At 41.5% G+C, this 14,453-nt stretch overlaps 1 protein-coding gene across 2 annotated transcripts in view; it reads right to left on the reverse strand.

Moving 5' to 3' along the window:
* Positions 1-14,453, reverse strand: part of KAT6A (lysine acetyltransferase 6A) — a 108,812-nt gene that overhangs the window by 8,374 nt on the left and 85,985 nt on the right. For both annotated transcript variants that reach the window (XM_027530102.1, XM_027530101.1), the window contains exons 10-15: positions 10,425-10,566; positions 8,625-8,786; positions 7,505-7,598; positions 4,926-5,157; positions 4,005-4,239; positions 2,019-2,651 (exon numbers count right to left, since the gene is read on the reverse strand). In XM_027530102.1, coding sequence (XP_027385903.1) covers positions 2,019-2,651; positions 4,005-4,239; positions 4,926-5,157; positions 7,505-7,598; positions 8,625-8,786; positions 10,425-10,566 — 1,498 coding nt within the window. The remainder of the gene's footprint in view (positions 1-2,018; positions 2,652-4,004; positions 4,240-4,925; positions 5,158-7,504; positions 7,599-8,624; positions 8,787-10,424; positions 10,567-14,453) is intronic.

Below are 14,453 nucleotides of genomic sequence, written 5' to 3' on the forward strand. Positions count from 1 at the left end.
ATATTACCAAAGCTGATCTAATTCAATCCCCTCAGTCTACAGAGGCCAGAAAGGTTATAGGACTTGCTTTAAGGTCACGTCCAGTCAGTAAAGAAGTGGCTATAAAATTATTGGCAATTCCTAGTCAAGTGAATTTCTTTAAAACTTTCCAAGCATCCTGTACATGTACTCACTGCCTGTTATAATACTCTCTTTTTACACAGGGAAATAGCATAATTTTATTTTGTAAAAAGGCAACATAAGCCCAGGATGGCAAAGATATATTCTTCACAGTCACGTAATGAACAACAGGTTAATCAATTTTTCTCCACTTCAAACTTACTAGTCTTTCTAGTTGAGAACACAGTTTTTCAAACGAGGTTAAACATGGCCCTACTCTGAGGAGAAATGGCTAATCCGAGGACTGGGGCGTGAAAGTAAGTATCTATGAGGCCACACGGATATGTCAAGAAACAGGAAAAAATGGGTAACTCTACTGAACAGAATTCAAGTAATTAACACAGATATTCTGCTCTTCAGGAGCAGTGTAGAACTTCCTGCATCTTAGGTATGGGCTGCAGGCAGTAACCTCCCTCCAAAGAGTACAGTACAGAAAGGGGTCTGAAACGGCAGTAACTCAAGAGTGCAGAGACCTGACAAGTCTGGCACCTGGAAGTCAGGCGACTTGGGCTGACATCAACACCAACAGTGAGAAGTCACACGGACAGCAGATGCCCTTGTATTTGGTCCTGGTACAGCCTGATGGCAGATACCCTTCTATGATGTGACGAGAATGGCACTTTACCTCTGTGGCCTTCTTCCCAAAACACTTCACCCCATTTTAATACCATAAGGGGCATTCTACAGTATATCTAGCAAGTACTCCTCAAAACTGACAAGGTCATCAAAAACAAGGAGTCTGAGAAACTGTCACCAATAACCAGGGAGCCTAAAAAGACATGACAACTAAATGCAAGGTACGTGGTGTGCTGGGTGGCATCCTGGGGAAACGGGGGGAAATCTGAACCAAGTATGGGCTCCAGTTAATGAAGTGCTTGTGCTGGTTCCCGATTTGTGACCAGTGTGTAGCATCAAGGGAGGAGGTCAGTAACAGGGGAGGCGGGGTGTGGAGAATATAGGAACTCTTCATACTTTCTTTGCAATAGATCTGTGAATCTAAAACTGCTCCTAAAATGGAAAGCTCTTTTTTCTCTGATAAATAGCACTATCTTTTTTTTCCCCCCAAGGCTCTGCTAAGGAGAAGAATGATTTTATTGCTCTGCGTGAAAGCTGCCACGTCTCTAGTCCAGGGTGGCTCATCCAGAGAGCTGACACGCTTCGGCCTGGCAGCAATGTTTAAAGTTCACGCCACAGTTTGGGAGGTCTGTGGTATACGGTTTAACAGAATCTGTGACTACCACCTCATAGCATTCAGTAATAACCTATCATTCAAAGTTTGCAAGATGAAGAAATATAGTTTAGAAAATACGTTGAAAACAAAGTTAAGTGAAACCACAGAGGGTTGAAGAGGAGAGAGACCCAGGCAGGACACAGCGCTGTGCAGGGCGAGGGGACAGGCGTCACTCTGAGTACTGGGGCACTGTCCCGCCCACTCTCCATGCACCTATGGAGTGTGTGCCTCTCCTTTTCTAGTAGAAACATTTCTAATCCGTGCTTTTGGCCTCGTGATTGTGGAATCTCAGCTTCCCAACCAGGGTTTGAACCCATGGTCCCCACAGTGGAAACTCAAAGTCCTAACCACTGAACACCAGGGAAGTCCCTGGGGGGTTTTTTCAATCCCTAATAAGTCATAGTTTGAAATCAAACCAGCAAGCTGAAAAGAGCCTGTCAGCCCTTAAATAAGTGTATGACTTCCAGGTGAGCACTCATGAACCAGAGGAGCCAGGTGCACACGACACGTGCTCACTGGAAGATCACAGGCCAGGAGACACTGGGCATGCAGCTGCAAGGCTAACACCTGTGGACTCCTGCCCCGATCTCTCAGAGCTCCGGGCCGGGGCAGGGCGGGGCGGCCCCACCTTCCGCTTCAGCGTGGGCTTGGTGAGCACCGGGGGTGAGCTGGACCGGGGGCTCTCGGGCTCCCCGTCCTCCTCGCTGCTCTCGCTGCAGCCCCGCAGCGCGGGGCGGTCCCCGTCAGCGTAGCGGCCTTCGCAGTAGCGACCCTCGCTGTAGCGACGGGGCAGCCGGTCGTGGGCGTCGGGCAGCCCGCACTTCAGCGGCTCAGGGCTCTTCTTCGGCGGGCCTCGCCAGAGCTCGAGCCCCTCGCCGGGTCTCCTCTTGGGCCCGTCTGGCTTCCCGTCCTGGTTCGGCTGCTCCTGGGAGGCTGCCGAAGGCTCCTCGTTCTCCATGTACTGCTCTTGGGAAGGTTCTGACTTTTCCTCACAGTCTCCGTACTGCTCCTGGGGGGCTGACGTCTCCTCCAAGAGCAGTTTCGGGTCCTTATCACCAAAGCGTTCCTGGGCTTTTCTGTTCTTCCTCCCCCAGCGGCCTCGCCGAGATGGCTGACTGTTGGCAGGAAGACTGTCACGGGGAAGGACCTGTTTGCTCAATCGAGTGGTATTGGCTGGTGTCACAACTTCTGGTTTCTTTTCACTTTCTACTGAAGTGTAAGAATCCTGTTCTTTGTTCTCTCGAGATGCAGACTTCCCCACCTGATTTTAGGAAATAAAACCATGCTGGTTAATTTTCAGTCTTATTTGGTTATATCTCCTATTCTGGCCTTTTAAATGTTGGGGTAAGAAAACAGAGCTTCAAAGATGACATTATTTCATACTTAACATAAATATCTCTTGTGTGATATGCAATGTTTTAAAAGCTGTATGGGTAAAATCCATACCAATTATGTGAAATATTATTATTATATCCCCGTTTTACAAATGAGGTAACTGAGGCACAGAACGTGTAAGTAACCTGCCCCAGGCCATGCAACAGCAAATGAAGAAGCTGGGATGTAAACCCAAACAGTGATCCAAGAGCCAGTACTCTTAACCACTGTGCAAACAATAAACAAAGTGACTAATATTTTCCTTAAGTGTTAGTCACTCAGTTGTGCCCGACTCTTTGTGACCCCATGGACTGCAGCCCACCAGGCTCCTCTGTCCATGAGATTTTCCAGGCAAGGATACTGGAGTGGGTTGCCATTTCCTTCTCCAGGGGATCTTCCCAACCCAGGGATTGAAGCCCGGTCTCCTGCACTGCAGGCAGATTCTTTACCTAGTGAGCTACAAGGGAAGCCTTGTATTATTTTCCTTATAATCTAGTAAATGTTAAATGACACAGTTCATGAAATTTATCAGAAATTTATAAACAGAGAGGAGACAAACTCTGGGGCATGGGCAAGAGAAAGAGGATGATCAAAAAATGAAAGAAAATTTCTGGAATGATTTTGACTTATTTTATTCTGAATACTTAATTTTACTTGGAAAATTACACTAAACAGGGGGCATTGAAACTATTTCTATCAAAAGAGAACACAGAGTTTTAAAGGATGAAAGCACTGCTTTAAAAAAAAAGGACAGAGAACAGTATGCATCACATGAAGAAAAATGTTGAAAATGACGTAGGACCTTCACTAACCCTTTAATGGCGAAAGACACGGAGCCGCTCAGTGCTCTATTAGAAAATATGCACTGCTTACATTATTTCCTTAATGTTTTAAGGAAAATGAATCTTCATTTTAAACAACGGTCAGATTTAAATTTAATTCAGATTCCTCAATTTCTATACAGCTTCAAACTTAGCTCTTATAGGCACTCTTGATAAATACTCATAACTAACACAATATAACAAATCTGAACGTTTCCTAATGATACAAGGCTTGAAAATATACAAATAAGTAAACAAACCCAGTCTTCCTGAAATTTCTATCACTGAAATAAACTTGGAAATTCTACTGTGAGTTTATAGTACTGGTTTTAGATCCCATTATATGTAAATCACAAACACGCCTGAAAACCAACACGCGCTCTTCCGTTACCAACACCGGGAACCGCCCGTGCCCTTACACTTGGCTCCAATTCTTCCTGGCTCTGACGCTCTTCCGGCTCTCTCTCCTCCTCCTCCTCTTCCTCCTCCTCCTCCTCTTCCTCCTCCTCCTCCTCCTCCTCTGAGACAACAGAATTGGAGACTATGACAGGAGTCCAGCGCAAACACTCGGGATCTACATCTACAGGCCGCAGATTCAGCTGAAGCTTTGCCATGTGATCCTGGATAAGCTTTTCCCGGCGGATAATCACAAATCTGAAACCAGAGAAAAGTTTATAGCAATCAACGACGGACCAGGAGTACCAAACAATGAATATGGAGCTACACTCCCAGAAACCCTAGAAATGAGAGCAGATAAATGCTTCAAAAAAGCCTGCCTGGAAAGACACCACCGACATGGCTCAGAAACACGAAGGTGGATAAAGACTTCACACTCAACTAGAACGATGGAAGCTGTTTCAGTCACTTCCTGGCTCACACTTCCCACCTCTGAAATTTCTGCTATTCTCTTGCATTCTGTCTTTTATTCTCCATTGTCCTGGCCCAAATGCCTCCTTTCTTTGTGACCTTTTCTCCATCACACTAGACAGGTAAGCTGCTTTTTCTCTGACCTGTAGCTCATCCTGTGCCATCTGTACGGAAATTAATCAAAGGTGTATTTTAGTTGATACTATTTCTGCAGCTGTTACTTGTATGATGAAGGTACTCCCAATAAGTAACAGATTCAGTAGCTTAGGTCCGAAAGTTAGACAGAAGACCAGAAAAAACGTTTTTTAAAAAATGATCACTAGTATAAAATATATAAAGGAAATGAAGTCTCAGGATCACCAAGTACACCACTTACATCAGTTCATGCACTTTAACTGATAATCCGGCTGCCTGATCCAAACACCTCCACCCAATCACCTTCCAAAGGTGATGCAAAGGGATGTAACACTCACTGGTCACTCCGGAAGTCCAGCATGCGCAGGTGGTGCAGTGTGGAAGTGATGTCTTGAGGGCAGATTCCAGTCAACTTACTCAACTTCTTAATGCTGATCTGCTTATCATTTTGGTGATAAAGGCACTCCAATATTACACTTTTCCAGTAAGCCATGTAGGAAAGGCGACCTAGATCGGATAATGGTTTCTCTGGAGACCCTGCTTGGCCTTCACGCTTTGATAACAAATAACCTAAAGAAACCCCCAAATCACAAATATGTCAGAGAGCCTAAAAGATAGCAGTTTACAAAAATAACAAGCCCTTCTTCCATAATCAATCCAGGTATTATAGGCTATAATTTCAGAGGCTAATTCCTTCAAGAACAAAATTACAAAATTACTTGAAAACAAATTTGCAAGAAGATTACACAATTTATACACTCTGGACATCAAATTAGTATTACTTTGTCTATAGTTAATATAAATCACATTGTTAGAATATTCAAGCTGTTAAAAATCAGGACTTCATATTAAAAGGCTGCACAGATAAGATCGAGGCAAGAACGCTTTTTGCCCATGGATGGAGGAGCCTGGTGGGCTGCATTCCATGGGGTCGCTACAAGTCAGTCTCGACTGAGCGACTTCACTTTCACTTTTCACTTTCATGCAATGGAGAAGGAAATGGCAACCCACTCCAGTGTCCTTGCCTGGAGAATCCCAGGGACGGTAGAGCCTGGTGGGCTGCTGTCTATGGGGTCGCACAGAGTTGGACACGACTGAAGCGACTTAGCAACGGCAGCAGCATGATGAGGGAAACCATCCTTGCATGTTTTACTTGGGCCACTAGATGGCAACAGAACTATTTGTTTGCACAATATAAGACTGCCTTCAGTTTTTACATAATCCAATTAAGACTGTGGTTCTATGAGGGACCTATATGACGATTTCTCACTTCAATGGAAATGCTCCTCACAATCACCCATCACCCTAATTCATGATAAGCAAGAATGCAGCATGCCAGCATCACTGTGTGGTGCTATCACTCTGTCTTCTTGTCTAATGCATGGAACAGGAAAAGAAAGGAATAAACTCTAAGGGAAAGTATCAAAAATGGAGATGGCAGAAAAAGGTAGCATTTTGTCATCAAAGAAAATATCCATCTAAGAATGGTGAAGTGGGAAAACACATCACATCAGGAACAGTTTTAAAATAAAAACAAATACTATAATCATACAGACTGTTGTTTGTATAGCTCCAAAAAAAATGACTGAAAATATTCTTCCCAACTCTGCTACTTAATGGCATAACACATCCAATCACGAGTCCTATTTCAAAACAATATACTGATACTAAAGGAAACTATGTGTTTTATCCTCTACTACTAGTTGGAAGAAAAAAACAGGAAAATGTAAAAAATAACCACATATGGTGGTTATATTGTGTCACATATTGGCACATATTTCCAATTAAATATGGTTAGGGACACAGTCCGGAGAAGGCAATCGCACCCAACTCCAGTGTTCTTGCCTGGAGAATCCCAGGGACGGGGGAGCCTGGTGGGCTGCAGTCCATGGGGTCGCTAGGAGTCGGACACGACTGAGCGACTTCCCTTTCACTTTTCACTTTCATGCATTGGAGAAGGAAATGGCAACCCACTCCAGTGTTCTTGCCTGGAGAATCTCAGGGACGGGGGAGCCTGGTGGGCTGCTGTCTATGGGGTCGCAGAGTCAGACACGACTGAAGCGACTTAGCAGCAGCAGCAGGGACACAGTCTAAGGCTAAGTAGAGTAAGGTTCACTGGTCCATGTGAGAGAATTAACACTAGAAATGTAACCATCTGATATTTAGAAGAACTGCCTCTCAGAGTCCTTTTAACCATTACTTCTGAAAGTATTCCTTTAAATATTACTATTTTGAGCGAATATCTGAGGGAAAACATTCCCTCAAATACCACTATTTCATAATCAATAGAAGGCATGTGTGCTCAGTCGTGTCTGACTCTTTGCGACTGCTTGGACTGTAGCCAGCCAGGCTCCTCTGTCCACAGAATTTTCTAGGCAATAATACTGGAGTGGGTTACCATTTCCTTCTCCAGCAATCAATAGAAAATTTACCTCAAATACACATTTACTTTCAAAGCAAGATTATCAATGTATAAAACAAAATGCAAGTTCCACATGACCTTTTTAGAACAGTTAGCTTTCAATTTTTAACTCAAATTACATTATCTACCTTATCATTTACTTCTATCATTTTTAAAGGTGCATCGCATATTTTGAATCACTAGGTAAAGCCTGTAACTAAACCGTGCTGCACACATTTCTCAGATAACTGGGTAAGAAAAATAGGGCAGGTGCTGCACTTCTTTATTAGTGCTAATTTAAGTAGTTCTACAAAGCTTTTTCATATTGTGAGACAGAATTATTGCATAAAATAAAACTAAGTTCCACTGTAAATTAATAGCTGCAAATTAAAACTATTTGCTATAAATCACATAGAAACTCATATCTAATATTAGCAATTTAAAAATACTTCATGTCCAACCAAAAGAAAGTCCACAAGAAGATACAATGAGCAGTTACGTTACTATAATCCTTACTGAAATCGATGAGAAACCTCCCATAGCCCTTGCGTTGGTACTGGGGAAGAATCATTATACAGGAAACGTTATATTTCTGTTGACAGTGCTTTTCCTGGTAGAAAAAACAAAAGCCTAGTTTTAAAACAACAGGCTGCTAAGACTAAACACTAATGTTAATTTTTAAGAAACAAAGATTAACAGTCAAAACCACAGCCCTGGTCCTTTGGGATTAGCAATGCACATCAAGAAAAAAATACCCCTCTGAGAGGGGGAGGACAGTGTTAAGCCCCTGGCACTCTCCACAAAGCAACCATCCCCAGGGAAAAACATAAACCAAAGTGACGCCACCCAACACCACCTGCAACTTGAAAACAGTATGTCAGCGCCTGAGATGAGCAGAGGAATCCCAGTCCTGACCATCTGCAAAGCTACAAACGCTGCCGTCAATGTGGCCCCTAGAAGTGGGACAGTTCATCACTGACTTCCAAGTTCCTTTTATTGTAGCTCCTGCTTTGGCGCTACATACGGTGGGTATAAATACACCTCTATAAATCAAAGCAATATATTTTAAATTATACTTAACTACTGAAACGGCCTACTAACAACTAGGGCTTTTCACTTAACTATTTTTATATAGTTAGATTTTATCATGGGCTTTCTTAAATAAAACTGCCTCTTTTGTTGTCTGACAACAGAAGAAACTTTTTTTTCTCTCCAAGAGAATGGAAAATTGAAGGAGAGAAAGTATCCTTTAATAAAAAATGGCTTCTTAAAAATTCTTACTTCTATGCCTAAAATTCAAATTGGGAAGAGAAGATTTAAACAGAGAAAGAACTCAGGTAATGACTCTGTTTATTTCACAAGTTCTGCCTATCATCACCATGGGAGTAGAAGCCATGGCAAAGCTTTCCCTCTGGGGTGTGAGCAGCAGTTTTATGTTCCCAGCAGAGAACAGCCCTCTGAACGTTACTAGGCACCTGCTGGCACCTGCTAAGTGTCTCGGCGGTCCTCCTGCTTCCCTTTCCAGAACGCCACACGGCACCCAGAAGGGTGCGCCCTGTACTGCCTCCTAGGGACAACCAAAAGCTGTTTCGTATTTCCATATGAATTCAAGACAAACTTCAGCTGCTATACTTACTTTAGAAAAGTAGCCAACAAGGTGGCAGCCCTTGACATCATTCTGGGTTAGAACATAAAAAAGAAATGGCTCCACGTCATAATAGAGTGTTTTGTGGTCAAGAAACAACTTTGCCAAGAGACACAGGTTCTGACAATAAATGGTACTCACATTCCCATCAACCTAGAGGAAAAAAACAGACAAAACGGTCAGCGAGGTGTCTCTTTAATTCCAGAATAACACACGTCAGCAAAGAGTGCCTGTGAGTACCCACAGTCCAGCCCAGGAGGAGCTGGCAACTCTCAGAACAGAATGGATCTGGAAGCTGTCCCTTGAAATGGCAGAGTACAGTGTCTGCTACTTTAAGACAACTAAATACACAAAACACTGCACTTCAACAAAGCACAAAAAAAGGCTAGACAAGGAGGTGATGGCCATTTTCAAAACAGCATTTGCTTTTACAAAAAGACTGACTACAGGAATCCTTCAGATGGCAAGCTGATCTGATGCATTTTTTAAAGTATTTAATTCAACAAAAGATCTAAATGTAACCTCTTCTAAAATACATCTGTTAAGCAAAACAAAGTAAAACAACAGTTTAACTTGTGCCAGCAGCCAGAAGCAATGTAATCAGACTGCCAAAATGAGGTTTCCCCCTAAATAAAGCTCCTTGAGGGATTATTATCTTTTGTCAAAAGCAAGGAGCAGGTTCCCTGGGCGGCAACCTGGCAAGTGAGGTATTTCGTGGGCTCTGGTTGGCCAGGATCAGGAGCGAGAGGCTGTATGGTCCCAGCACCCCCGCAGCGTGTGCTCCTCCATGACCGCTTACATCAGACCCAAAGACACTGACATTTTAAGACTGCAACTTCTGCAAACTCCGTGACAGTCCAGAGGTTAGCACTCTGTACTTTCACTGCTGAGGGTCTGGGGTTCAACCAGGTTGGGGAACTAAGATCCCAGAAGCCACATTGTGTTGCCACACACACAAAAAAGACTGCCACTTCTTTAGCAATTTAATGTACAAAACACCTTTTCCCTCCCTTAAAGGTCAAGAGCTCCTCTATTCCTCACCTAAAATAAAAGCTCTGGGAAGATTAAGAAAGTGAGAGATGGAGCAGATCCTGACAACCTGAAAGTCTATCATCATCGGAATTAACAGAACTGAGCACATGGTACGTACTCAGTTAGTAGCTGGGCAATCAGACCGGAACTGAGATCAAGAACTTAAAAACCACTATTAACAACACAGAATCACAGATGTAGCCTAAGTCAAACAATCACGATGAAGTCAGGAAATATTACTAGGATTTACTACAGCTGTTACATATATACCTCTACACAATATTCCTTTAAACAGAGCAGTAGAAATCTGTTAAGTGCCACGTTTCATAGAGTCTAAGACACAATCTTATCACATCTATACAAAAGTAAAATCTGTTGGCATTAAAAAATCAAATGGAGTCATATATATCATAATTTTCAGTATTTTTACCTTCTGAGTGGAACGTAAAATATGTTACAACTGATGTCTTTGATTCAATGAAATACAAAATAGTTTATTCAGAGACCAAGTTTGTGAACTGGTACCACTTAGACTGACCTAATTCTGATTCTCCCCTATAGAGCTGAACTACTGACTCCATAGTGAGTGAACCATAGTAAAACATTTCCAAAACAAATCAAGCTGTGCAATCGGATAAAGCATGGGCAGCGGCGGGGGGCGGGGGGGAGGGAGGTGGGGGGTGGGGGGGGGTTGGGTGGTGGTGGGGGGCTGTATTTGAAACGGATAGGAAGACAACTACTAAACATCTTCTACTTTACCTCAAAAACAGAAATGTTATTCTTTCTATAAATCTCATTAGCAGGAGGATGGAACCAACCACACTTCTTCATATGCTGCTGCAGAATAGTTCTACTTTTCATATATTTTAGACAGAATTCACAGAGATATAATTTAGGCAGCCTGTAAAAAAAAACAATTACACAAACTTTATGTAAGACTTTAAACTTCCACTCTTATTCTTACTCATTACTACCCAGGTAAAAAGGTAAGGAATGTATCATTATCCCCATTAATCAAATTTTTAAAAAAGGAAACACAAAAATCAAAGATAAAACTAATCTGGATAATAGGATCCAACTAATCGATAGCAAGAGGGCAGGGGTGGGAAATCAATTCACACAATCCAGGGATCTTCCTAGTAAACTAATCTTTGTTGTCTTTTAAAGTTACCCACCAGAAAGCCATGAAAATCTCACCTTCTCTCCTCCTTGATAATCTCCAGTAAGTAAAAAAAGTAAAGTCTACCTTGGGAACACACCAGAAAGTGAAGACTTTGTTAAGCTGTACAGTCTTTCTTCCTTTATCAGATCACTCACTCATTACTTTCAGAAAATGAACACCGACTGAACACTGTCAGGCCCTGTGCCAGGTACACCAGGTACAGAGGCTGAGCATGATGGACATATAGTGGGGACTGTAAAAGCAGATTCTGTACATATTTTTAAGTATAAAACTGTAATATGGAAAACGTTTTTTCAAGTTAGGACATGCTACACTACCTCCTTCCTTCTGCTCCGAAATTCTGGCTTTCTCTCCAGTCAAATATGACATTAAATCCTGCACCTCAAAGGTCTATTTTCAATGACTGAAATAAAATTTCTAATTATTTCTTCATCTATATTGTTATTTTTTATATAATAATTTATATTTTTCAATACACTTGCTTTTTAGCAGTAGGACTTCTCCCTTACACAGTCTCTGTGATAAGGAGCCAGGCAATAAAGTGGTTCTGTGTGCACGTGTGCTCAGCCATTTCTGACTCTTTTGAGACCTGATGGCCACAGCCCACCAGGCTCCTCTGTCCATGGGGTTATCCTGGGAAGAATACTGGAGTGGGCTGCCACTTCCTCCTCCAGGGCATCTTCCCAACTCAGGGATCTAACCCGAGTCTCCTGCCTCTCCTGCAATGCAGACAGATTCCTCACCACTGAAAAAGCCACAGAAGGAACATAACCTAAACGCCAGTGGCTTCTGTAAGTATTTTAGTCTGGAATGAGAAGACTGCATGGCTCTCTCTGATAAACACATATCCCACGTATCCTCAGCACAGAGGCTCTCCTGTACCCTGAATTGTGTCCAAAACTGGTAAGCATGCTAAGATCTGATACTATAACAAAAACTGTACATACAAAAATACTGGGTGATACAATGACAAGAAATATAATCCAAATATATCTTCTCTCATATAAATACGTACTGAGGCTGAAGGAAATTGGAAAAAAAAAAACACCTCTGTTTATATATTTTGGGTATTAATCCCTTATTGATCATATCATTTGCAAGCATTTCCTCCCATTCAGGAGGTTGTCTTTTCATTTTGTCAATGGTTTCCCTTGCAGTACAAGTTTTTAAGTTTAATTAGGCTCCATTTACTTTTGCTTTTGTTTCCTTTGCTTTAGGAGACAGATAAAAAACCTGCTCCAATTTATATCAAAGAGTATTCCAGCTATATTTTCTTTTAGGACTTTTATGGCTTCAGGTCTTATCTTTAGGACTTTAAACCATCCTGAGTTTATTTTTTACATGATTTGAGAAAACTGTCCAGTTTCATTCTGTTACATGCAACTGTCCGATCGTCCCAATATCATTTACTGAAGAATCTGACTTTTTCCCACTGTACATTCTTGCTTTCTCCATCACAGACTGACCATAAGAGGCGGGTTTATTTCTGGGCTATTATGTTTCATTGATCTCTGTGTGTGTGTGTTTGTGCCAGGACCACACTTTTTGATTACTGTAGCTTTGTAATACAGTCTGAAGTCAACCCTCCAGCTCTGTTTTACTTTCTCAAGATTGCTTTGGCCATTCAGGGTCTTTTGCATTTCTATACAAATTTAAAAATTTTTGTCCTAGTTCTATGAAAAATGCCCTGAGTAATTTGACAGGAATTGCACATAATGAGTAGATTGCTTTGCATGGTATCTGTCGTTTTTAACAGTAAGGTTTCCAATCTATAAACATAATGTATCTTTCCATTTGTCTCCGTCATCTTCAGTTTCTTTCATCAGTGTCCTACAGTTTTCTGAGTACAGATCTTTTACTTCCTTAGGCAGGTTTATTCCCAGGCATTTTATTCTTTTTGATGCAATGGTAAATGAGACTATTTCCTTACTTTCTGACAGTTCACTGTCAGGGTATAGAAATGCAACAGATTTCCGCATATTAATTCTGTATCCTGCCAACTTTACCAAATTCATCAGTGAGCTCCAAACGTTTTTTGTGGCTTCTTTAGGACTTTTCTATGTATAGTGCCATATTGTCTGCAAACAGTGACCATTTTACTTTTTCCTGTCCAATCTGGATTCTTTATTTCTTTTTCTTGTCTGACTGAGGTAGCCAGGACTTCCAACCTATGTTGAATTAAAGTGGTCTTGCTCCTTGTCTTGTTCCTGACCTGAGACGAAATTCTTTGGGCTTTTCACAACTGAGTGTGAAATTAGCTGTGGGCTTGTCATACGTGCCGTTATTATGTGTGTTCTCTCTACGCTCCCTTTCTGGAGAGTTTCTATCACATGAATGCTGAATGTTGTCAAAAGCTTTCCGTGCATCTACTGAGATGGTCACACTATTTTTAGTGTGACCTTCAATTTGTTAATTCTGTTCTTCAGTGTGTTGTATCACACTGATTGATTTGCAGATACTGAAGAATCTTTGAATCCCCATGATAAATCTCACTTGACTATTATTTATAATCATTGCTTATGATCATTTTAATACATTGTTGCATTTAACACATTATTGCATTGGTTTGGTAGCATTTTGTTAAGGATTTTTGTATCTATGTTCATCAGTGATACTGGCCTATAATTTTCTTTTCTTGTGGTATCTTTATCTTGTTTTAGAATCAAGGAGATGCTTGCCTCACACAATGAGTTCGGGAGCACTATTTCCTCTGCAATGTTTTGGAATAGTTTGAGAAAAGACAGGCGCTACCACTTCACTAAATGTTTGGTAGAATTCACCTATAAAGCCATCTGCTCTTGAAGCTTTGTCTGCTGATAGCCGTTCTAGTACTGATGCCATGTCATTACTGGTAATTGGTCTTTTCACATCTTCTATTTCTTCCTGCTTCAGCCTTGGAAGATTGTTCATTTCTAGGAACTTCTCCATTTCTTCTGGGTTGTCCATCTGATTGACATACAGCTATTTGTCATAGTCTCTTATGATCCTTTGTATTTTAAAAGCCTTTGACTTTATTAAAATCAAGACTACTGGGATGACACTGTTAGTCTAATGGGAATCATTCAATACAACTCTAGAAAAGATCAAATATCTTTTCTAGTAATAGTACAAATGGCTGCAGTTCTCTCATTGAAAAAATATATCAAATAGGAAAAACATCAGATCACATGAAATGAAGTGCAGTTACTGAAATCAGGAACACTCCCCGACCTAAAGAACACTGCTGAGTACTGCTTTCTGCCTTCTCCTTGACAGCACCTAGGCCTGGACTATCGAGGACGCATATGGTCACTCTGACTAGCTCCATCATGGGGGTACAGCCCCCACACTTGACATTTATTTTAAAGTCACCCATTACATGGATACCACAATCTCTGAAGTCAGGATTGGGCTACAGCTGTATTGGTTCCCTTACTTCTATGATAATGCAAATATTCTTCCTATTGTGGCTTTAGAACATTGCCCAAGATAGCAGCAGTTTGTGCAGCTTTTATAATATGTCAATAGTAAAATTTTAATACAATAGAAATTACACCAAATACTCCTTAAGTCAAAGATTATGGTACAAGCCATCTGAGATCAATCTAGTTATCAATGCTATATGG

This window comes from Bos indicus x Bos taurus, chromosome 27 (assembly GCF_003369695.1).
Source record: "Bos indicus x Bos taurus breed Angus x Brahman F1 hybrid chromosome 27, Bos_hybrid_MaternalHap_v2.0, whole genome shotgun sequence".
Lineage (NCBI taxonomy): Eukaryota > Metazoa > Chordata > Mammalia > Artiodactyla > Bovidae > Bos > Bos indicus x Bos taurus.